Below are 21141 nucleotides of genomic sequence, written 5' to 3' on the forward strand. Positions count from 1 at the left end.
TAATGGGATCATCAAAAAAACATGAAATGCCACTCGTACGTGGAGACCGGGCAGGTGGGGGCTAAACCTTTGCTGCACCGGGGAACAGCTGACAAGTTGTACGTGATTCATATTATATCTGACTCGTTTCAGTTTATTTCTCCCCTCAAAAGTTATCTCTGGAATATAACGTAACAAGCTCTCCACGATACAAGACGGGCAGGCAGGGAGGAAAATAAATCATTTAACTGTTACTTAAATGACTTACCAATTTGCCGTTCTCTCTTCTAAATAATCCAACCACGTAACGTCAACTGTCCATTCATGACATGAATTCACACTTTTTTTAATGATCCTCCTCACTCTGGTAATGTGCACAAACACTAATAGTTTGAAAGAGTGGTATTTAAAAATGTAACGGGATGCACAGCATCTGGCCTGATATACGCTACAGTCGAAATGGCAAAAAACGGGTTTATTAAAAACCGGCGTTTGCATAAGGCTGTTGTAGGAGTAAAGCACGCCACGACGTTAACACAAACTGTTGTGAACAATGTGTAGGTAAAGTTAAAGGAAAGGAGCGAGAGACTGACGCAGGGGCGACAAATATATGCCAGAAAGCTTCTGTGATGATAATAACCAGTCATTTGTAACTTTAGTAAAACTTTACTTTATCAGAAAGGTTTTATTAAACCAGCAACTTTAAGAAAACAACTGCAGTATCATTTCAATTTAAAAATGATTAATAAAATGCAACTTAAATCATTCATGTAGACTGAAATAAATATTAAATATATAAAAGTAAATAATAAAGTTTTATATATATACATTATCTATTTGATAGCCTATTTAGTTAATAGCTATATTGAATTGATTTACATGTTTGTTTCTTACATTAGACGGCAGCTGAAGGAAACACAGTCCCTCTATGGGACTATTTAGCTGAGGAAAGGCACAATGTGGGCACAAAAATTTGAGTTAGATGTTCATTTGCAGATTATATTTTCTTTACTACTTATTTTATTTATTTAGGTATTGATTACTCTTTGAGATCCATGTTCTGTTCCAGATTGATGTTTTTATTTTGTTATTAATTTGAAATAGACTTTCAGTTCAACAGATATGTGTAAGGATGTGTAATAAAGATAAAGATTGTTTATTTAAATTAGTTTCAATTTTTTTTCGTGGGGTAGGGAGATACTGGCCGATTAATCGGCTATCGGCTTTTTCTTCGAACAAACTATCGTTATTATATCGGCCTTTAAAAATCCACTATCGGTCGACCTCTACTACGTTTATCAGTATAACAATATTTAGGGCCTCTTTTCAGCACTGGCTGAAGATCATAGATGGTTTTATATCAGAGCTCTGTTGGTGAGTGTGTTTATTTATCTAACCGTAAATACAGTGTTATACTGAACACACGTGTTACTACTGCAGATAAATATGTTGCAATATACAAACATGTATTATTGAAATAACTATTATTATTATTATTATTATTATTATTATTATTATTATTATTATTATTATTCACAACCGTAGAACAGCACTGACAGGAAGCCTCGCCGACCTGCAGCACAGGCCTCAGCCAACATCGGTGTGTTTGCTGCGACCAGAAGAAGTTGATTTCATCACAAACTGATCATCAGCTGATGGTTGTTTTTACTTGGAGTCCCTGAACAAACATGTGGGCCAGCCGGAAAACAACTTTTCACGGAGCTCTGATGGATTTTAAATCATTTTAGGAGAGATATGAGCGCGAAAAGCCGCTGAGCAGTGCTGCCCACGGCGGTGAATATGTGAGGTTTGGAGGCTCCACAGAGGAAAAAGCAGCGAGCAGCAGAGCTCAACATGACTTCAATATGAAGAGACACAAGTCCGCTATCTGCTGCTTCACTGTCAGCCTTCAGCGCGGCTCCCACATGTAGTTTGGACTCTTTTATCGGGGAAGAGAAAACACAAGAGGCTCGGCATCCACACGACTCAGAGGAGGCACGCGCTGGGTTGAGTCTCCACGGTTCCCATGGTGTGTTTAAGGCCAGCCTCCTGCGCAGGACTTTCCAACAGTTCAGTCACCCCGTGTTGTGAACGAAGCTCTGAGACAACAATGGCAGAAGAAGCACCAGCTCCCGCCGCCGCCCCGGCCAAAGCGGCCAAGAAGAAGGTCTCCAAGCCGAAGAAGGCCGGCCCCAGCGTCAACGAGCTCATCGTTAAAGCTGTGTCCGCGTCCAAGGAACGGAGCGGCGTGTCCGCGGCCGCCGTCAAGAAGGCTCTGTCTGCCGGAGGCTACGATGTGGAGAAGAACAAGTCCCGCGTCAAGACCGCCATCAAGAGCCTGGTGACCAAGGGGGTTCTGGTCCAGACCAAGGGCATCGGGGCCTCCGGCTCCTTCAAGATGAGCAAGAAGACCGAGGTGAAGGCCAAGAAGCCGGTCCAGAAAGCAGTTCCCAAAGCCAAGAGACCCGCAGCGGCCAAGAAGCCGGCAGCCGCCAAGAAGTCCCCGAAGAAGGTCAAGAAACCCGCAGCGGCCAAGAAAGTAGCCAAGAGCCCCAAGAAGGTCACCAAGAGCCCCAAGAAAGTAGCCAAGAGCCCCAAGAAGGTCACCAAGAGCCCCAAGAAAGTAGCCAAGAGCCCCAAGAAGGCAGCCAAGAGCCCCAAGAAGGTGCTGAAAAAGGCCCCTGCAGCCAAGAAAGCCCCCGTGAAGAAGGCTGCCAAGCCCAAAACCAAGAAGGCAGCACCCAAGAAGAAGTGAGCTGTCAGCGCCTCAACAAACACAAAAGGCTCTTTTAAGAGCCACACACATCTTTCACTAAGAGTCCATTCCTCTTTCTTAATATCTCTCTGTGTTTTTAGCATAAATAACTATTCTTTAATATGCTGTCTAGAAATGTTTACAATCACTGTTTATGTCTGCAAGTTTAAAATGTATCACAAATAACTTTGATTTATTGTTGTAATAATAGAATATTAGGACTGGGAGAGAGAGACACACACACACACACACACACACACACACACACACACACACACACACACACACACACACACACACACACACACACACACACCTCGAACTGAAGAGTTTATTGCTGCTCATTCAATTGGCATTATTTTTATTAATTTACTTCGTCTACCTGCTCGTCTTCATTTTGATCATTAGTCAAATTATATCTTACATCATTAACAATAAAAAGCAGACTGTTTGTTGTGTTTACTATAGTGAGCAAAGAAAGATCAACAAATATAAAGACAATAAAATCTCTCAGTGCAGCAAATACAAAGAAGGAAAAATAAACAGACTTCAGAAGGTTCAGACACTTTCTTCAGACTCATTTCGATCTGATCTTTGCATCTTTGTGCTTTATTAATGTTTTCTTCTTCATGTATTTAAACATGAACTATTTTATTCCTCAAAAGGACCTTTGGGTTACTTTGATGATCAGGTTTACTTGGTCGCAAAGTATGAATTTACCCCCATCAGCCCACATTTATTTGATTATATTTCTCACATGTTTTTACAGACATGACGAGTAAGTTTGTATTAAATATATTAAGAATATAATCGATTTACTTAATTAAATGCGTATTATTCATTAATGCATTTATTCCTCAGTGTTCATTTAGGTTTAATTTTCTCACATCGTCAACAGGACCTCTGGGTGTTGTTTGTTTTAGCTTAATATTCTCTGTTGCATCATTGATTGTGGTTAATGGGAAGTGGGCATCTTCACTCATAATACATTTCTAAATCAGCTGTGTATTAAAATGTAGTCTACCTCAGAACAGACGTATACAACAGAAGACATTTGCGGTTGGGTTTCAGTTAACAATAACTTTAATTCAGGACCGTCGTGTAGTCGGCCTTTGTTGTGCTCCTCATAATCTGCTGCCGTTTCTCACGTGCTCAGTCTTTATTTGCGTGCTCATGTTTAGACGACTCAACGTTCATTTGTGGCCTCGTGGCCAAATGTGCTTGTTAATGTATATTGAATGTTTGATGAGCAGTTGTTCATTATCACTTATACTTCACTACTTATAAGATAGGTAGGCCTACATGAGAAACTCTGCTCTTTATTGTCGGTGTGTGTGGCTCTTAAAAGAGCCGTTGTGTGTTGTAAAGTCGGTTGTGGGTCTCTACTTCTTGGCGGCCTTCTCGGTCTTCTTGGGCAGCAGGACAGCCTGGATGTTGGGCAGCACGCCGCCCTGAGCGATGGTCACTCCGCCCAGCAGCTTGTTGAGCTCCTCGTCGTTGCGGACAGCCAGCTGCAGGTGACGGGGGATGATACGGGTCTTCTTGTTGTCGCGGGCAGCGTTTCCGGCCAACTCGAGAATCTCAGCGGTCAGGTACTCCAGCACAGCCGCCAGGTAGACGGGGGCGCCGGCACCCACACGCTGGGCATAGTTACCTTTGCGCAACAGCCGGTGAACACGGCCGACTGGGAACTGGAGTCCGGCACGAGAAGAGCGGGTCTTTGCCTTAGCTCTGGCTTTTCCGCCTGTTTTGCCTCTTCCACTCATGGTTAAAGTCTGCTTTCTAGAGTCGGAACTCAGAGAAATGATGCCTCCGACGGCTGAAACCCTGCTTTATATGCCGAGGAACGCGGGAGGGTTCCTACCGGACCAACCAGAGGCTTCCAGGAGAAGAGACGGGGTCTCGCGCCCAGTTTCGGTCCACTATTCCTCCAATAAGCGGCGGAGATTGAGGTAGTGAGTCGCTCCTCCAGGCGGGGCTGAGCTCCAGCAGCAGCCCATCACCAATCAGGGGCCGGAGGTCTGAACCAGCGTCACCCTTTCACAGCCGCTCCTCCAGTTTAAGAGCAGCGCGTCTCCTCTCTCTGCTACACTTTTCTCCTGTTCAGAGAAAGAAGAGACGATGGCAAGAACCAAGCAGACCGCTCGTAAATCCACCGGAGGCAAAGCGCCCAGGAAGCAGCTGGCAACCAAGGCTGCCCGTAAGAGCGCCCCGGCCACCGGCGGCGTGAAGAAGCCTCATCGTTACAGGCCCGGTACCGTGGCTCTGAGAGAGATCCGTCGCTACCAGAAGTCCACGGAGCTGCTGATCCGTAAGCTGCCCTTCCAGCGCCTGGTCAGAGAGATCGCTCAGGACTTCAAGACCGACCTGCGCTTCCAGAGCTCCGCTGTCATGGCTCTGCAGGAGTCCAGCGAGGCTTACCTGGTCGGCCTGTTTGAGGACACCAACCTGTGCGCCATCCACGCCAAGAGGGTCACTATTATGCCCAAAGACATCCAGCTGGCCCGCCGCATCCGCGGAGAGCGGGCTTAAACTGTCGTCTCCTGCTGCTGCACGAACCACAACGGCTCTTTTAAGAGCCACCTCACTCTGACTCAAGAGATCATTCCTCTGCTGCGTGTGTTCAAACATTTCAGCACTTTCACCAATTTAAACTGCACTTTAAACCGTATTTTAATATCACTACTGAATATTTAAGTAAACAACCTTCATGCTTTCAGTTTATGCACGATTGCCCGCCCTGACTAGACATAACGCATGGAAGAATGTATGCCATATGTTTGTGTGTAAGTGCAGGCTGTGCTTTTATTCAAAGGCTAATGTCTCAGTGATTCTCCGGTTTGGCTGCCCTATTTTTATTAAAACTGTCAACACATACATGCATACAGAAACCAGACGTCTAATTTACAACAGTCCGTCTTGTTTGTTCTCCTCCACTTATCATAAAAAAGGGAATCCATTTATCATTGCCAGATCACTTACACCTCCTCTTCCTGGACCGTTCTCACCTTTCCCTCAACAATGAAGTTGCACCCCCCCAAACCATTCTCACCTGACACTGAACAATGTTGTCCTCAGAACCCTTTTCCGCCCCAAACAACAAGCTCATGAAAAAGTCTTGGATCAGTGACATGTAGGCTGTTTAAGGCAGAGTTGAAATACTACAAAGGAGGAAACATTGTGAGGATAAACAATCAGACTGACTGAGTTACTGTTGTCTTTAAGAAAAAAACACATGAACAGATATTTTGCAACAGTGGTTCTTACAGGGTTAAGAATTAGTGCTAGTGAATATTTTTTTGGAGAAAAAAAAATAAAACTACAAATTATTCTTCTGATATTATTCTAAAGATATGGTTCTGATACGATATTTTATTATATATGTATGATTCCATCTAGAATAATTAAGGTTTAATAACGTTGTGGAAAGAAAATACCTACAGGCAGTGGCTGATTTTCAGGGCTCGTTCGGGGTACCTAAAGTTAAATCTAACCGCTAACCAAACCTCCAGGTTATAGCACAACTATTTTCCTTCTGTAGTCATGTCTCCCCCAAACACTTTGTTGTTGAGTTGGCTCAATAGTGACACAGACACAACTGAATGGTCAGGATTATTATAGGACGATTACAGGCAGTGTGCTTCTGATTATCTTGCTCTTCTGCAACTGTTTACATTGCTACGTGAACCTTAATCATGAGGGTGACACTACTTTAGCCCATAACTGTTTCACTGTAGTATAATAGTAATAATAATAATGTGTGAATAATAATAGAGCATTTATTGAGTGAATTTGATGTAACATTATTAATCAAAATTGAATTGACAGAAGGACAGGATTGAGAGAAAAAGCCACAATTATGAATCCCTCTGCAACTTCAGCACCAAGGACAGAGCCATGGATTTGTCATAAAACAGCGATGCTGTAACGAAGCTCCGCTGTCATGCAGCCTTTGACATTTTACATTGGATCAAGCAACCCCGGCGTAAAGCCGCCCCAGCGTGTGTTTTGACTCAGCGTTCCGGCGCTGCAGAAGCAAAGTGTGCGTGAGGTGTAAACAAACAGCGTGTGCTTCAAATACACACACATGTTGCTGTTCCGCCCTGCCGGCTCCGCTGTTCACCAAGACGCCCTTTCACCTCTGTTACTACCTCCGATGCCGGCTCAGAGGTGTAACGACTTCGCCCCAACATTCCGCCTCCTGTGTTTTACATAGAAGACAGAATGTAACAGAGGCGTCATAATCGCGCCTTGAACTGGCAGTGTGAAAGGGGCTTTAGTCAGACACCACCTTGTTTCGCACTTAACTGGTTGTTTTTTGAAACTCAGTCTGATGCGAGGAACAGCGCAGTCTACTGTTCATGATAGAGTCATTCGAAAGAATTTCCTATGAGGAGAAAATGCCTGATCAAGTAAAAGCGCTGAAGAAGGACCTTGAGTTGCCCGTTTTTTTTTCATTATCACACAGAAATTACTCGAGAAAACTTGAATTAAATTCAGAAAAGTTGGCAGATGTATGTTTTGATAATTAGGCTCATTTCACCTCATTTTCGTACTTCATATCATTTCAGATAGCAGTGAGAAATTGTCTTTGTTTCACAACGTGGAAATCAGCTCTTATTGATTCAGTGTGCGGCTCTTAAAAGAGCCTTTGTGTTGTTGTTGTTGTTGTTGTTGTTGTTGTTGTTGTTGTTGTTGTTGTTGTTGTTGAAAGAATATAAGATACATACTGTAACTCCAGATGTTATACACACAGGCCTCCAGATCCTGGTCGCACTAACTCTGTGAATGGCAGAAGAAAAGTTGTTTGAGGGAGAAAATTGCCTGGTCTGAATTAAAGTCAAACAATAGGCCCAACTCAAGACGGTGAGTGGGCCCATGCTGCACATATTTCAGTGAAGTGTTTGAAGTACAGGTCTCAGACAGAGACAGACAGAGAGACGGCTCTCTCATGAAGTCCTCCACATGTTAAAACATCAGTAGATCTGCAAATTACATTTTAATTTTCTGCCATTATTATTGCTAATGACAGCTCAGTAAAGTTCGATGTTGGTGGAGACATGATGTCAGCATCACTAAGTGATTGTAAGATCCTGAAATGAGGATGGAAATAGAAAGGCTGTTGTATGAAGTCAGGGAAATATGTTTAAAGTAGTTTTAATATGATGTCAAACTTTTACTTGTTTTTCTTAAACTGCTGTTATGAAACTTTTACTGAAGTCAAATATCTAAAGACTTCTTCCACCACTGGACGATGTGGAGCTCAGTCACTTTTACAGGAGACATGCTGTCCCTGATTCAAGCTGCTGGTCAGTGGGGGCGCTAATGCTCTGAAGAGAGAATCATCGACTGCCATGAAGAGAAGAAGAGGCGGACCATGTCTTCTATTAGGTCCTCAGACAAGCTATATTTAGTTGTGACTCGGACAGAGCGCTTCATTCGTTTTGAAACTATCTATACGTGGCGATGAGTGGAAGAGGTAAAGGCGGGAAAGGACTCGGTAAAGGAGGCGCTAAGCGTCACCGTAAAGTCCTCCGTGATAACATCCAGGGAATCACCAAGCCCGCTATCCGCCGTCTGGCTCGCCGTGGTGGAGTGAAGCGCATCTCCGGTCTGATCTACGAGGAGACCCGCGGTGTGTTGAAGGTGTTCCTGGAGAACGTCATCCGTGATGCCGTCACCTACACCGAGCACGCCAAGAGAAAGACCGTGACCGCCATGGATGTGGTGTACGCTCTGAAGAGACAGGGACGCACTCTGTACGGCTTCGGAGGTTAAACATTCACTGTCCTACAGCAACACAAAGGCTCTTTTAAGAGCCACACACTCCATCAAATGAGAGCGTAAACTTCCTGATGATGACGTCAGTCTAAACATAACATGAATGAATCGTGCTTTAGTACAGTAGTTTTAAGTCCATGCACAGCATCAAGTGAAGTAATATTACTTTAATCGCTAACACTGTAGTAACTTACGGATGACTTGGACAAGAGCCACACACTTTACGTGTAGTAGGATACATAACGATGAAAAGAATAAGGACTATTGTGTGGGCAAATTCAAAGAATTACAGGTTCTTTGACTCGATTATAGAACACATTGTCATGCTACAAGGACAAGTAGGGGGGACTGGGGGCATTTTATCATTTTCCTTTATAACTGTCTAATTGAAATACGTCATATTTTAATGTGCAGTATGTTTGCGGAGCAAAAGAATCGTATTAAATTTAAGGAATAAACTCCATTATTGGAACATTATAGTAACACTATTACAAATAAGCTTAATCTGCTGTGGTATCTGGTCAAGATTCGTTTTTGTATGTGGTGTAAATTCAAAGCAAAAGTTTGTCTATTTGTCATTCAACTTCTCGTGGAAACTCGGTTTTACTCAGATGAGTCACGGACATTCTAAGCTTATATGAAATGTTGACTGATTAACACAATTAAATGTGGAGGTAATATTCAGTTCAACTCAGTGCAGTGATCGTGCTCCTTTTTAGTAGGCAGAGAGCAAATCCTACTGAGTATGCTTCATCACTAGCTTGGTTGTTATTGAAGGAATTAAGTGTGTTGCAATGACTCCCGGTCTCCCACACAAGCATTGGCTCTGCGGAGCAGCAGACGGTCCATGTTCTGAGCGGGCACATATTCATCGCTTACTGTACGTATTGGACAGTAGGCGCGAGCATCCTGAGTCTTAAGCGATGCCTCTATAACCAGCAACACGTCAGATTTGCATTTCTTTAGCCAAGCAGTCGTTCGTAGGTTGAAGGGACGCAGTAGTGGTGTCATCATCATCATGATGATGAAATTTATAGAATAAAGCTCGTAGTTCAGTGGTGGGTGGTCCTGAAAAGGACCGTTGGGTTGTAGCAAATACCTGCGGGTTTACTTGGAGCTGGTGTACTTGGTCACCGCCTTGGTTCCCTCAGACACGGCGTGCTTGGCCAGCTCACCGGGCAGCAGCAGGCGGACGGCGGTCTGGATCTCCCTGGAGGTGATGGTGGAGCGTTTATTGTAGTGAGCCAGACGGGAGGCCTCACCGGCGATGCGCTCAAAGATGTCGCTCACAAAGGAGTTCATGATGCCCATGGCCTTAGAGGAGATCCCGGTGTCGGGGTGGACCTGCTTCAGGACCTTGTACACGTAGATAGCATAGCTCTCCCTCCTGGTCTTTCTCCTCTTCTTGCCGGTCTTGGTGGCCTTCGACACGGCTTTCTTAGAACCCTTCTTGGGCGCCTTGACAGTTTCTGGCATTGTTGCTCGGTGTAGTTCTCTGGGATTGATAGATTTCACAGTCTCGGGGCGCTCTCTATGTATGTGCCTGATGCAAATAAGCTCGTGCTCTCGCTCGCGCAGGATTGGCTGAGATTGGTGAGCACAGCCTGAGCACCCAGAGGGGGAGAGGCTTTGTCCGAAATCATTTACCGCCAACCCTACAGTGAGTTTATTATGTCTGTCGAAGTCTTCAGTAAATATAATAATCCCCAGTATAGTGATGCCTCAATTTACATGAGAAGTAGTGTAGACCGACCGATGCTGGTCACTATTCAAGCACAACACAGCACCCTGCATCGCGCTGACAGAAACAAACAGCAGTGATGATTAACAGCACAAATAAAATAACCCGAGAAATGTCCGGAGAGAGAGAGAGAGAGAGAGAGAGAGAGAGAGAGAGAGAGAGAGAGAGAGAGAGAGAGAGAGAGAGAGAGAGAGAGATTCGGTCAAGCGAAACGTTCCCTAGACCAATGTTGGTCGTTTGATACATTTGATTTGATACAGACAGCCCTCCTCCAAAAGGCAATTGGCGCGTGCTGAATTCAATCAGTCTGGTTTTCTAAAAGGAAGAAGGAAAGGATTGGGAAGCCGCGAGCAGAGCAGAGTGAACGAAAGGAACAAATGGAAGTGATTCCGTTCACTGATAAGTGTTTTTCAACGAAGCGTTCGGGACCGAAACATCTCTGATATAAAGCTCGATTGATCAGGAGAGTTGTAAAAGGATTTTGTCCTGGATTGTAAACACTCTAGAATGAAGAGAAGTGTTTATCATAAAGCCCAAGAAGCCCACATCACCTTTATACAAGAGACTCACTTGTTTGATTCAGATGCTGACAGGTTGATGAGAGACTCGCTCCGTCAGATAGATCCTAAATCATTCTCTGGTTAAACACGGAGTCGTCTTTGTCTCGTCATGAACCAGCCACAACACGAGGAAGCACTAATGACATGTCTGGAGGCCTAAATTAATGTAACTCAAATTAATGTTTGTCATATTTATGTTTCAAATGTGGAACATTCAAGCATGTCTCATCTAGTCAGTAGGGAGCATAGTAAAGGGACATACAACAATAGCTTGATCCACCTTCTCTTATAATGTACCTAAAGACAGAACGGTGACCGAAGTCTCGACTAGTCCAGGCGAGTCTAGTACAAGGACTGAAACAAACAGACAAAAGAAAGAATTTTCTCCATTTCAGGAGCCAGAATTCAAAAGTTTTATAGACAAAGACCTCAACATTTTTATTAGAGAACAAAGAAACAATGAAATGAGTTGGGTCAGTCTAAGGCCGACATGATGGGGAAACATTAGCCTGCTTCAATAGGAAAAAGGGATCAAACACAAAGGGTTAAAACCTTGAATCTCAAATAAGAGAATTAAATCAAAGAAAAAATCCCATTAAAAAAGTGAACTGGAGTTTGTTCTTTCTAAATGTTTGATCAAATCAGCAGGCAGGCCTTTTACAGAAAAGTTATCTTCAAGCACCAAATGATGAAATGTAACATTTGGATCACAGTAAAGACACAAAACTTTAGCTTTAAATAAGTTACATGACATCCCTGATATGTTGAAATATGTATCATAAAAGCTTGGCGCTTGTGTCTACCTGCCCACGGACTGCAGACGGAAATGAGCTAATCAGCTAAATCTGGTGCAATGCATCTCCTCTCATTAACTGAGATTAATGTATGTTGTACATGGTCACCCTGCTTAATATAGATGCAAAAATCAAACAAGAACCAAAGTGTGACCAAAAATTAAGACTACTTAAACTGCCCAAGTGATTTTTAAGACTCCTGGTTTGTTATATTCTGTACTCAAAGCTGCACTATTCCTTAAAGTAAACACACACGCTTCAGGCGGCTTCACACTGGAATCATGAGCAGAGCGTGGCGGCTGATGCTTCAGCTGGGCTTCAGGCCTGTCTGTCCTGTACATGAGTTTTACCTTCATAAAGGCCTCAAACAATCTGAATATGTTCGCTTCATTAATGTCATTCAGATTTATTATACAGGATGAATGAAGAGGCGTGTGAAGCCACTGTAAATAACTCTGCTATAGTAAAAGTACATGAATCACTCTTCACTTTACCTGGCTGTTTGCCATATCCAGGGGTAAATTCGGGTTGTTTCACAGGTTTCGGGGGTTGGTCTGAACAGAAAAGGAACTTATTTACATTAGAAACGGCACCTAAATTAACATATGGCGACAAAAGGCTCTTTATTGGTTCCTGCTTAATTTTCTTTGAAATAAAATGTAATCATAAGTCTCATGTAGGTCATGAGTAGGCCTACATTATGTACGTAAAAGACGAATGGCTCATATGGTTGTTTTCGCCTATGTTAATTAAGGTCCCGTTTCTAATGTAAATAAAGTAACTTGTTTTGTTTACAGGACCCACAGGGGAAACTGCTACTTGAATAAAAGTGTTGATAATGTAAAATGTGTCTTTACCATTATTAAGCGTTCTGTAATGACAGATTCAGAATAGTAAGCATTGTGTCACTGGGAGGTCCTGTGCTGTTTCGTTTGTCCAAGTCATCCGTGATTCCCTGGATGTTATCACGGAGGACTTTTCGGTGACGCTTAGCGCCTCCTTTACCGAGTCCCTTGCCGCCTTTGCCTCTTCCACTCATGGTCACTGGTCGATGGTTTAAAGTCGAAGGATGCACTCTAGGTAAGGTAAGAGGTCATTAGCCTGGAGGGATAGCTCAGGGCTTGTGCCCTTTTCTATCCATAGTAGGTGGTCATGGCTTATCTGGTTTTAAGAGGGGAGGAAGGAACCGAGGGGCTCTTGAGGTTGGAGGACGCATGTGGACCAAGGCACAGACAAACAGACAGACAAACAAAAAGGACAAAAAAACAAAAAAACGACTTGTGCGTGATGTGTCACTTACATTAATGTGTGTGTGTGTGTGTGTGTGTGTGTGTGTGTGTGTGTGTGTGTGTGTGTGTGTGTGTGTGTGTGTGTGTGTGTGTGTGTGTGTGTGATATTAAGTGATAGTAGGTGATTTAAGGTACTAGTGGTGGTGGAATAGTGTTCTGTTTGTAGGTTCGATTACTCGATTACGGGGGGTTGAGTGACTTTGGCCAGCTGTAGGATGGATGACAGGGGGGTGTTGGCTGTTGCTTGTGCTTCCTTAATGATCTTCTGGAGGGCGGGGTTGTTGCTGTCTTCAGGTATTTCAGTGTTATTGCTTGATGTCTTTGTCTTACAGTTTGGATGCCTATAATGGAGTGTATGTAATGGTTGCTGATGTAGAATGGGAGCCTGTGTGCCAGTTTCAGTGCTTTGTTCTGGATGGTTTGAAGTTGTGTAGCTGGTTGTCTGAGATGGTGATCCAGGAGGGGGCAGAGTATTCAAAGAGTGGTCGGATGTATGCCAGGTAGACTTTGATGACTGTAGAGGATGATGCGCCGTGCTTTCCGCAGAGGGTTTTGAGGTGGTTGAGTCTGTTATTTGCCTTTTGTTCCAGGTTGTTTATGTGTTTTGTCCAGGTCATGTTGCTTTGAAATGTTACTCCGAGGAATGTTGCTTCTTTGCCGATGTTGATTTTGTGGTTGTATAGTGTTAAGTTAATGTTGTTGTTGGGCTGCAGGTGAATAGGAGGCATTGTGTTTTGGCAGGGTTGAGTTTGATTCGCACATATTTGACCAGTTTTCTATTTCATTTATGCATACGTTGAGTTTTTTGGCTGCTAATTGTGGAGTTTTGGAGCTTGACCAGTAACAGAGATCGTCAGCGAACTGTGAGACGTTAGCTATGTTGGCTGGGGGGTAGTAGATGTCAGAGATGTACAGAAGGAAGAGAAGTGGACTTAAAACTGCACCTTGGGGAACTCCTGCTTGGGGGGTGAAAGGTGTTGAGATGGTGGAGGCAACTTTTACTTTGATTTGTCGGTTATTGAGGAAGCTTGAGATGATGGATTGGGTGGGTTTTGGGAGTTTGAGGATGGTGTCCAGTAGTCTGTGGATGTCTTCTGATTATCGGAGGATGTTGTCTGTGGTGGTTCTTCCTTTCCTGAAGCCGGCTTGGTGAATTCCTAGGAGGCCCATTGATTCTATGTGGGTGGTGAGGCGTGTGGTGAGTATTCCTTCAAACAGTTTTCCTATGTAGCCGAGAAGGCTTATGGGACGGTAGCTTGTGGCGTTGTGAGGGTCTTTTCCTGGTTTATGGATCATGGTGATGACTGCAGCTTTCCATGGTGAGGGGAAGTGACCAGTGCTGAGGCAGGCGGAGAAGAGCTGTCCAAGGTGCTGAAGGTAGGTGAGCGGTGCTTGTTTTATGAGTATGGTGTCAACATTGTCTTGTCCCGGTGCTTTGTTATTCATTTTTTTCAAGTGCAGTTGTATTTCTTAGGTGGCGACTGGGTTTGTGAGGGGGTGGTGCTCTGCAGTGGGATCGACTGTGTGTGCGTCATGATTTGCCATTTCTTTGTCATTTCTTTGTCAACCAGGTCTTTCCATGTGTTATCGAAGTATGGGTCATTTGGACATGAGTGGATATTTTCGAGGTGGTTCTGGAAGAGTGTGGCTTTTTCTTTATTGTCGTTGATGATTGTGCCCGAGGATTTGAGTGGTGGTGTGGGGGTTGTTTGCTGGGTCTCCATTTATGCACTTTATTTTTTGCCAGAAAGTCCGGGGGTTGGTGTCTTGGTTGAGGTTTTTGTAGAATGTGTTCCAGGTTTTCTGTTTGTGAAGGGTGAGTTTCTTTCTAATGGTGCTTTGGATTCTGTTTATTTCCGTTTTGATGTGGGATGATCTGAGCCTGATGAATTCTTTTCGCAGTTTCCTTTTGTGTTTTATGAGTTGGAGGAGGTGAGGCGGTAGTGTCTGTGACAGTGTTTTGGCTGAGTTTAGGGTTATTGTTTCTTGTCTAGCTTGGGTGAGGAGTTGGCTTGACAGTGTGGCTTGATGGTCCAGACCTTGGGGGGTGGTGATCAGAGTGATGACCTTTTTCTTCTATGTTTATCCCGTATGTTTCCCATTGTGCTGTTTTGTAGTTGTATTTGTTCCTTGGGGTTGCTTGTAGATGAAAAGAGAATGTGGTGAGAACAGGCAGATGGTCGCTGGAGAGGTGGTTTGTGGTTGAGAACTTGTGTACTTTTGAAGCCAGATCAGGGGAACACAGAATCAGGTCCAGGATGTCTGCGCTGCCTGTTTGGGGGGATATGTAGGTGGGTTCATTTGTGTTGATGATTGACACATTTGTGTTGCTTAGGATCTGTTGGAGTGCTGCCGTTTTGGTTTGTTTTCTTGCAGTGGAAGTTTGTATGTTTTGCATTAAAATCTCCCATTATGAGGGAATGACTGGGGTTGGAGATGACTGTAAACAGGGCTGCTGAGGGTTTTGTTCCAGGGGGGCAGTAGACGCTGGTGACTGTGATCGGATGATGTGTGTGGATTTTCATTTTCATTGCAACATATTCGTTTCCTTGTAGTTCCTGAGATGTGAGACCAAAATCGATTTCACGGTGTTCAATGTTTTTTTCGGATTAGAATTGCTTCTCCTCCTCCATGTTCTGTCTGTCGTTCTTTTCTGATGATGTTGTAACCAGGGATCCGTGTTCGTGATGTGTTTGATAGCATTGTTTCATTTATGGAAGCCACAGAGATGTTCTTGTCATTGAGCAGTTGGATTAATTCTTCTTTGTTTCCTCTTCTTCCTCTGATGTTGGTGTGTAGGAAGGTGGTGAGAGCCATTGTGAAGGATGTTAGAAATAACAGACGGAAGTAGATTGCTCTTGGTGGGGGTGGCTGGGAATGGGGGGGTGTGGTTGTGGATTTCATATGCTGGAGTGTGTGTATTTCCTGATGCTTTTGAGTACTTCTTCTATTTTCTTGTCATCCATGTAGAGTTTTTGGGGTCGTAATGCAGGTGAGTGAGGTGGGTGCCGTCGTTTGGGTGCTGGCTGGCTGGGTTGGTGATGGAGGGTTTTCTGGCTGAGGGTCTGGCGGATGGTGGCTTTCTGGTTGATGGGGTGTGTGAGAGGTAGACAGGGCAGGTTTTGGAGGCGGCAGAGTGTTCGCCTGCACAGTTGGCACACTTGGCTTCTCTCCTTTCTATTGTGCAGGTTTTGTGATGGTGGTTTTCTCCGCATCTCAAACATATGATGGGGTTGGTGCAGTTGGTGGATATATGGTTGAACTGTTGGCATTTGTAGCATTGTTTGATGATGGCTGGGGGCCGTGCCTTCTCCACTCTATACTGGAAGAGGTCCATGTAGAATCCTTCGTGGAGAAGGCCAGCAGCTTGCTCTGGGTTAATGAGGTGGATCTTGATGAATGTGGTTGGCTGTTGAGTGGCTTTGCTTATGATTCTGTGTATTCTGGAGATGTTAATGCCTTGTTTTCCAGTTCTTCTTGGACCTGTGCTTCGGTGGTGTTAGTGTGGATGCCTTTGATGACCAGTAGTTTTGTGGGGGTTTCAGATGGGGTCATGGAGTTGTGCTTGCGTGCTAGTCTGCAGGTGAACTTTGCTCCGTTGAATGCTTCTTCGGGCCATGGTGAGAGTAGGGAGTTCAGGGAGGGAATGTCTTTGGGGAAGATGAGTATGTTACCATTTCTCATGTGGACCAGTTTGTGGAGTTGGGCTTGCGACTTGAGTCTTTGGATTTCCTTTAGGATGGATTGGTTGGTTGAGGAGGGGTTGTTGGGGGTGTGAGGTGTGTGTTTTCTGTTGACTCCCGTCTTGCTCTTTTCCTTGTACCGGTGTTGAACATTTGGTATTTGTGCATGTTTGTATTTACAATGTCTGAGTAGCTGGCAGAGACTGGTGGGAGGGGAGTGTGTGGGTCTTGTCCGTTGAGTAGGATCTGTTCCATGGTGGTCAGAGTAGACTGCATCTGTGTTGTGACACTGTTGAGGGGGGTGGGTTGGGTGTATTTGCTGAGTTCAGAAAACAGGTGGTTGATTTGGTCAAAAATATTCTTGATGATCAGGTTGTCGATTTTATCAGTGGTCGGGGGTGCTGGTGTGTCAACAGAGGTGGACGGTTTGGGGTTTGGATTTTCTGTTGTAGTTGGGTTGAGTTCTGAGGGTGCAGTGGCGTCCATTGTTTCTAATGCTTGCAGTGCGTTGTTGATGAAGCTGCGTACTGCAGGGTCATTTGGAAAGTGAGGGTTCTTTTTGTCCTGAGTGGTTTTCTGTGGTTTGGGATTTTTGTTTTTTCATGTGCTCCAAAAGCTGTGGTCCAGATTTGTTTTCTTTCCAGTGTGCTAGTTGGTCATGCAGCAGCCATTCTGATTCAGGAGTGAAGGGGGAGGCAGAGCTGAGGGGGTGGGGGTCAGTGTGTGTGTGTGTGTGTGTGTGTGTGTGTGTGTGTGTGTGTGTGTGTGTGTGTGTGTGTGTGTGTGTGTGTGAGTGTGAGTGTGAGAGCTTAATGAACCACTGACGTGCTGAAAGTGCTTAGTTTAGTTGCATTTTCAGTGCTTTAGTGAGACAGTGAAACTTAACAAAACATAAATGCCTTGGTCACAACATTCATTTTTACCTCAGGTTTGTCTGCATTTGCCGTGGGGGAAACCAGGGGAGCTCTGTGAGCCGTGGTGGTGCGGCTTTTAAGATCATCTGCTGTCCGAGCGTGTGACGACGAATTATCCAATGCGAGATCGATCTGATCTGATCTGAATATGAAGCGCTCTGACCGAGTCAAAGCTACATATATCTTGTCTGAGGACCTAATAGAAGACATGGTCCGCTTTTTCTTCTCTTCATGGCAGTCGATGATTCTCTCTTCAGAGCATTAGCGCCCCCACTGACCAGCAGCTTGAATCAGGGACAACATGTCTCATGTAAAAGTGACTGAGCTCCACATCGTCCAGTGGTGGAAGAAGTCTTTAGATATTTGACTTCAGTAAAAGTTTCATAACAGCAGTTTAAGAAAAACAAGTAAAAGTTTGACATCATATTAAAACTACTTTAAACATATTTCCCTGACTTCATACAACAGCCTTTCTATTTCCATCCTCATTTCAGGATCTTACAATCACTTAGTGATGCTGACATCATGTCTCCACCAACATCGAACTTTACTGAGCTGTCATTAGCAATAATAATGGCAGAAAATTAAAATGTAATTTGCAGATCTACTGATGTTTTAACATGTGGAGGACTTCATGAGAGAGCCGTCTCTCTGTCTGTCTCTGTCTGAGACCTGTACTTCAAACACTTCACTGAAATATGTGCAGCATGGGCCCACTCAACGTCTTGAGTTGGGCCTATTGTTTGACTTTAATTCAGACCAGGCAATTTTCTCCCTCAAACAACTTTTCTTCTGCCATTCACAGAGTTAGTGCGACCAGGATCTGGAGGCCTGTGTGTATAACATCTGGAGTTACAGTATGTATCTTATATTCTTTCAACAACAACACAAAGGCTCTTTTAACAGCCGCACACTGAATCAATAAGAGCTGATTTCCACGTTGTGAAACAAAGACAATTTCTCACTGCTATCTGAAATGATATGAAGTACGAAAATGAGGTGAAATGAGCCTAATTATCAAAACATACATCTGCCAACTTTTCTGAATTTAATTCAAGTTTTCTCGAGTAATTTCTGTGTGATAATGAAAAAAAAACGGGCAACTCAAGGTCCTTCTTCAGCGCTTTTACTTGATCAGGCATTTTCTCTCCATAGGAAATTCACCTTTCGAATGACTCTATCATGAACAGTAGACTGCGCTGTTCCTCACATCAGACTGAGTTTCAAAAAACAACCAGTTAAGTGCGAAACAAGGTGGTGTCTGACTAAAGCCCCTTTCACACTGCCAGTTCAAGGCGCGATTATGACGCCTCTGTTACATTCTGTCTTCTATGTAAAACACAGGAGGCGGAATGTTGGGGCGAAGTCGTTACACCTCTGAGCCGGCATCGGAGGTAGTAACAGAGGTGAAAGGGCGTCTTGGTGAACAGCGGAGCCGGCAGGGCGGAACAGCAACATGTGTGTGTATTTGAAGCACACGCTGTTTGTTTACACCTCACGCACACTTTGCTTCTGCAGCGCCGGAACGCTGAGTAAAAACACACGCTGGGGCGGTTTTACGCCGGGGTTGCTTGGTCCAATGTAAAATGTCAAAGGCTGCATGACAGCGGAGCTTCATTACAGCATCGCTGTTTTATGACAAATCCATGGCTCTGTCCTTGGTGCTGAAGTTGCAGAGGGATTAATAATTGTGGCCTTTTCTCTCAATCCTGTCCTTCTGTCAATTCAACCTTGATGAATAATGTTACATCAAATTCACTCAATAAATGCTCTATTATTATTCACACATTATTATTATTACTATTATACTACAGTGAAACAGTTATGGGCTAAAGTAGTGTCACCCTCATGATTAAGTTTCACGTAATGTGAACAGTTGCAGAAGAGCAAGATAATCAGAGACACACTGCCTGAATCGTCCTATAATAATCCTGACCATTCAGTTGTGTCTGTGTTACTATTGAGCCAACTCAACAACAAAGTGTTTTGGGGGAGACATGACTACAGAAGGAAAATAGTTGTGCTATAACGTGGAGGTTTGGTTAGCAGTTAGATTTAACTTTAGGTACCCCGAACAAGCCCTGAAAATCAGCCACTGCCTGTAGGTATTTTCTTTCTACAACGTTATTAAACCTTAATTATTCTAGATGGAATCATACATATATAATAATATATCGTATCAGAACCATATCTATAGAATAATATCAGAAGAATAATTTGTAGTTTTATTTTTTTCCCCAAAAAAATATTCACTAGCACTAATTCTTAACCCTGTAAGAACCACTGTTGCAAAATATCTGTTCGTGTTTTTTTCTTAAAGACAACAGTAACTCAGTCAGTCTGATTGTTTATCCTCACAATGTTTCCTCCTTTGTAGTATTTCAACTCTGCCTTAAACAGCCTACATGTCACTGATCCAAGACTTTTTCATGAGCTTGTTGTTTGGGGCGGAAAAGGGTTCTGAGGACAACATTGTTCAGTGTCAGGTGAGAATGGTTTGGGGGGTGCAACTTCATTGTTCAGGTAAAGTTGAGAACGGTCCAGGAAGAGGAGGTGTAAGTGATCTGGCAATGATAAATTTCCCTTTTTATGATAAGTGGAGGAGAACAAACAAGACGGACTGTTGTTGTAAATTAGACGTCTGGTTTCTGTATGCATGTATGTGTTGGCAAAGTTTTAATAAAAATATGGCCGCCCAACCGGAGAATCACTGAGACATTAGCCTTTGAATAAGAGCACAGCCTGCACTTACACACAAAGATATGGTATAAATTCTTCCATGCGTTATGTCTAGTCAGGGCGGGCAATCGTGCATAAACTGAAAGCATGAAGGTTGTTAACTTAAATATTCAGTAGTGATATTGAAATACTGTTTAAAGTGCAGTTTAAATTGGTGAAAGTGCTGAAATGTTTGAACACACGCAGCAGAGGAATGATCTCTTGAGTCAGAGTGAGGTGGCTCTTAAAAGAGCCGTTGTGGTTCGTGCAGCAGCAGGAGACGACAGTTTAAGCCCGCTCTCCGCGGATGCGGCGGGCCAGCTGGATGTCTTTGGGCATAATAGTGACCCTCTTGGCGTGGATGGCGCACAGGTTGGTGTCCTCAAACAGGCCGACCAGGTAAGCCTCGCTGGACTCCTGCAGAGCCATGACAGCGGAGCTCTGGAAGCGCAGGTCGGTCTTGAAGTCCTGAGCGATCTCTCTGACCAGGCGCTGGAAGGGCAGCTTGCGGATCAGCAGCTCCGTGGACTTCTGGTAGCGACGGATTTCTCTCAGAGCCACGGTACCGGGCCTGTAACGGTGAGGCTTCTTCACGCCGCCGGTGGCCGGGGCGCTCTTACGGGCAGCCTTGGTGGCCAGCTGCTTTCTGGGGGCTTTGCCTCCGGTGGATTTACGAGCGGTCTGCTTGGTTCTTGCCATCGTCTCTTCCTTCTCTGAACAGGAGAAAAGTGTAGCAGAGAGAGGAGACGCGCTGCTCTTAAACTGGAGGAGCGGCGAAAGGGTGACGCTGGTTCAGACCTGCAGCCCCTGATTGGTGATGGGCTGCTGCTGGAGCTCAGCCCCGCCTGGAGGAGCGACTCACTACCTCAATCTCCGCCGCTTATTGGAGGAATAGTGGACCGAAACTGGGCGCGAGACCCCGTCTCT

The 21141-nt window shown here is 44.3% G+C and overlaps 6 protein-coding genes across 6 annotated transcripts in view; 3 read left to right on the plus strand and 3 right to left on the minus strand.

The window, feature by feature from the left end:
• Positions 1–4500, minus strand: part of LOC138604900 (histone H2A-like) — a 35342-nt gene extending 30842 nt beyond the window's left edge. The window contains exons 1-2 of the mRNA XM_069676936.1: positions 4121–4500; positions 620–648 (exon numbers count right to left, since the gene is read on the minus strand). Coding sequence (XP_069533037.1) covers positions 620–648; positions 4121–4500 — 409 coding nt within the window. The remainder of the gene's footprint in view (positions 1–619; positions 649–4120) is intronic.
• LOC138604902 (histone H1-like) lies at positions 2090–2734 on the plus strand. Its single transcript, XM_069676938.1, has one exon. It carries the CDS (start codon positions 2090–2092, stop codon positions 2732–2734), a length of 645 nt encoding a protein of 214 aa, XP_069533039.1.
• Positions 4501–4855: 355 nt separating the features above from the next.
• On the plus strand, positions 4856–5266 carry LOC138604906 (histone H3). The gene has a single exon (XM_069676944.1). It carries the CDS (start codon positions 4856–4858, stop codon positions 5264–5266), a length of 411 nt encoding a protein of 136 aa, XP_069533045.1.
• A 2934-nt stretch (positions 5267–8200) lies between these two features.
• Positions 8201–8512, plus strand: LOC138604929 (histone H4). Its single transcript, XM_069676967.1, has one exon. It carries the CDS (start codon positions 8201–8203, stop codon positions 8510–8512), a length of 312 nt encoding a protein of 103 aa, XP_069533068.1.
• Positions 8513–9622: 1110 nt separating this feature from the next.
• On the minus strand, positions 9623–9991 carry LOC138604923 (histone H2B 3-like). Its single transcript, XM_069676961.1, has one exon. The coding sequence runs from the start codon at positions 9989–9991 to the stop codon at positions 9623–9625; it is 369 nt and encodes a 122-aa protein (XP_069533062.1).
• A 10511-nt stretch (positions 9992–20502) lies between these two features.
• Positions 20503–20913, minus strand: LOC138604911 (histone H3). Its single transcript, XM_069676949.1, has one exon. The coding sequence runs from the start codon at positions 20911–20913 to the stop codon at positions 20503–20505; it is 411 nt and encodes a 136-aa protein (XP_069533050.1).
• Between the last annotated feature and the right edge of the window lie 228 nt (positions 20914–21141).

This window comes from Semicossyphus pulcher, unplaced genomic scaffold, assembly GCF_022749685.1.
Source record: "Semicossyphus pulcher isolate SPU_LCO1_2020_fin unplaced genomic scaffold, fSemPul1.0.p SCAF_27, whole genome shotgun sequence".
Taxonomy (NCBI): Eukaryota; Metazoa; Chordata; class Actinopteri; order Labriformes; family Labridae; genus Semicossyphus; species Semicossyphus pulcher.

Coding starts and splice junctions, on each gene's coding strand:
- LOC138604929 (XM_069676967.1), top strand. CDS start 8,201: ATGAGTGGAAGAGGTAAAGGCGGGAAAGGACTCGGTAAAGGAGGCGCT.
- LOC138604911 (XM_069676949.1), bottom strand. CDS start 20,913: ATGGCAAGAACCAAGCAGACCGCTCGTAAATCCACCGGAGGCAAAGCC.
- LOC138604902 (XM_069676938.1), top strand. CDS start 2,090: ATGGCAGAAGAAGCACCAGCTCCCGCCGCCGCCCCGGCCAAAGCGGCC.
- LOC138604906 (XM_069676944.1), top strand. CDS start 4,856: ATGGCAAGAACCAAGCAGACCGCTCGTAAATCCACCGGAGGCAAAGCG.
- LOC138604923 (XM_069676961.1), bottom strand. CDS start 9,991: ATGCCAGAAACTGTCAAGGCGCCCAAGAAGGGTTCTAAGAAAGCCGTG.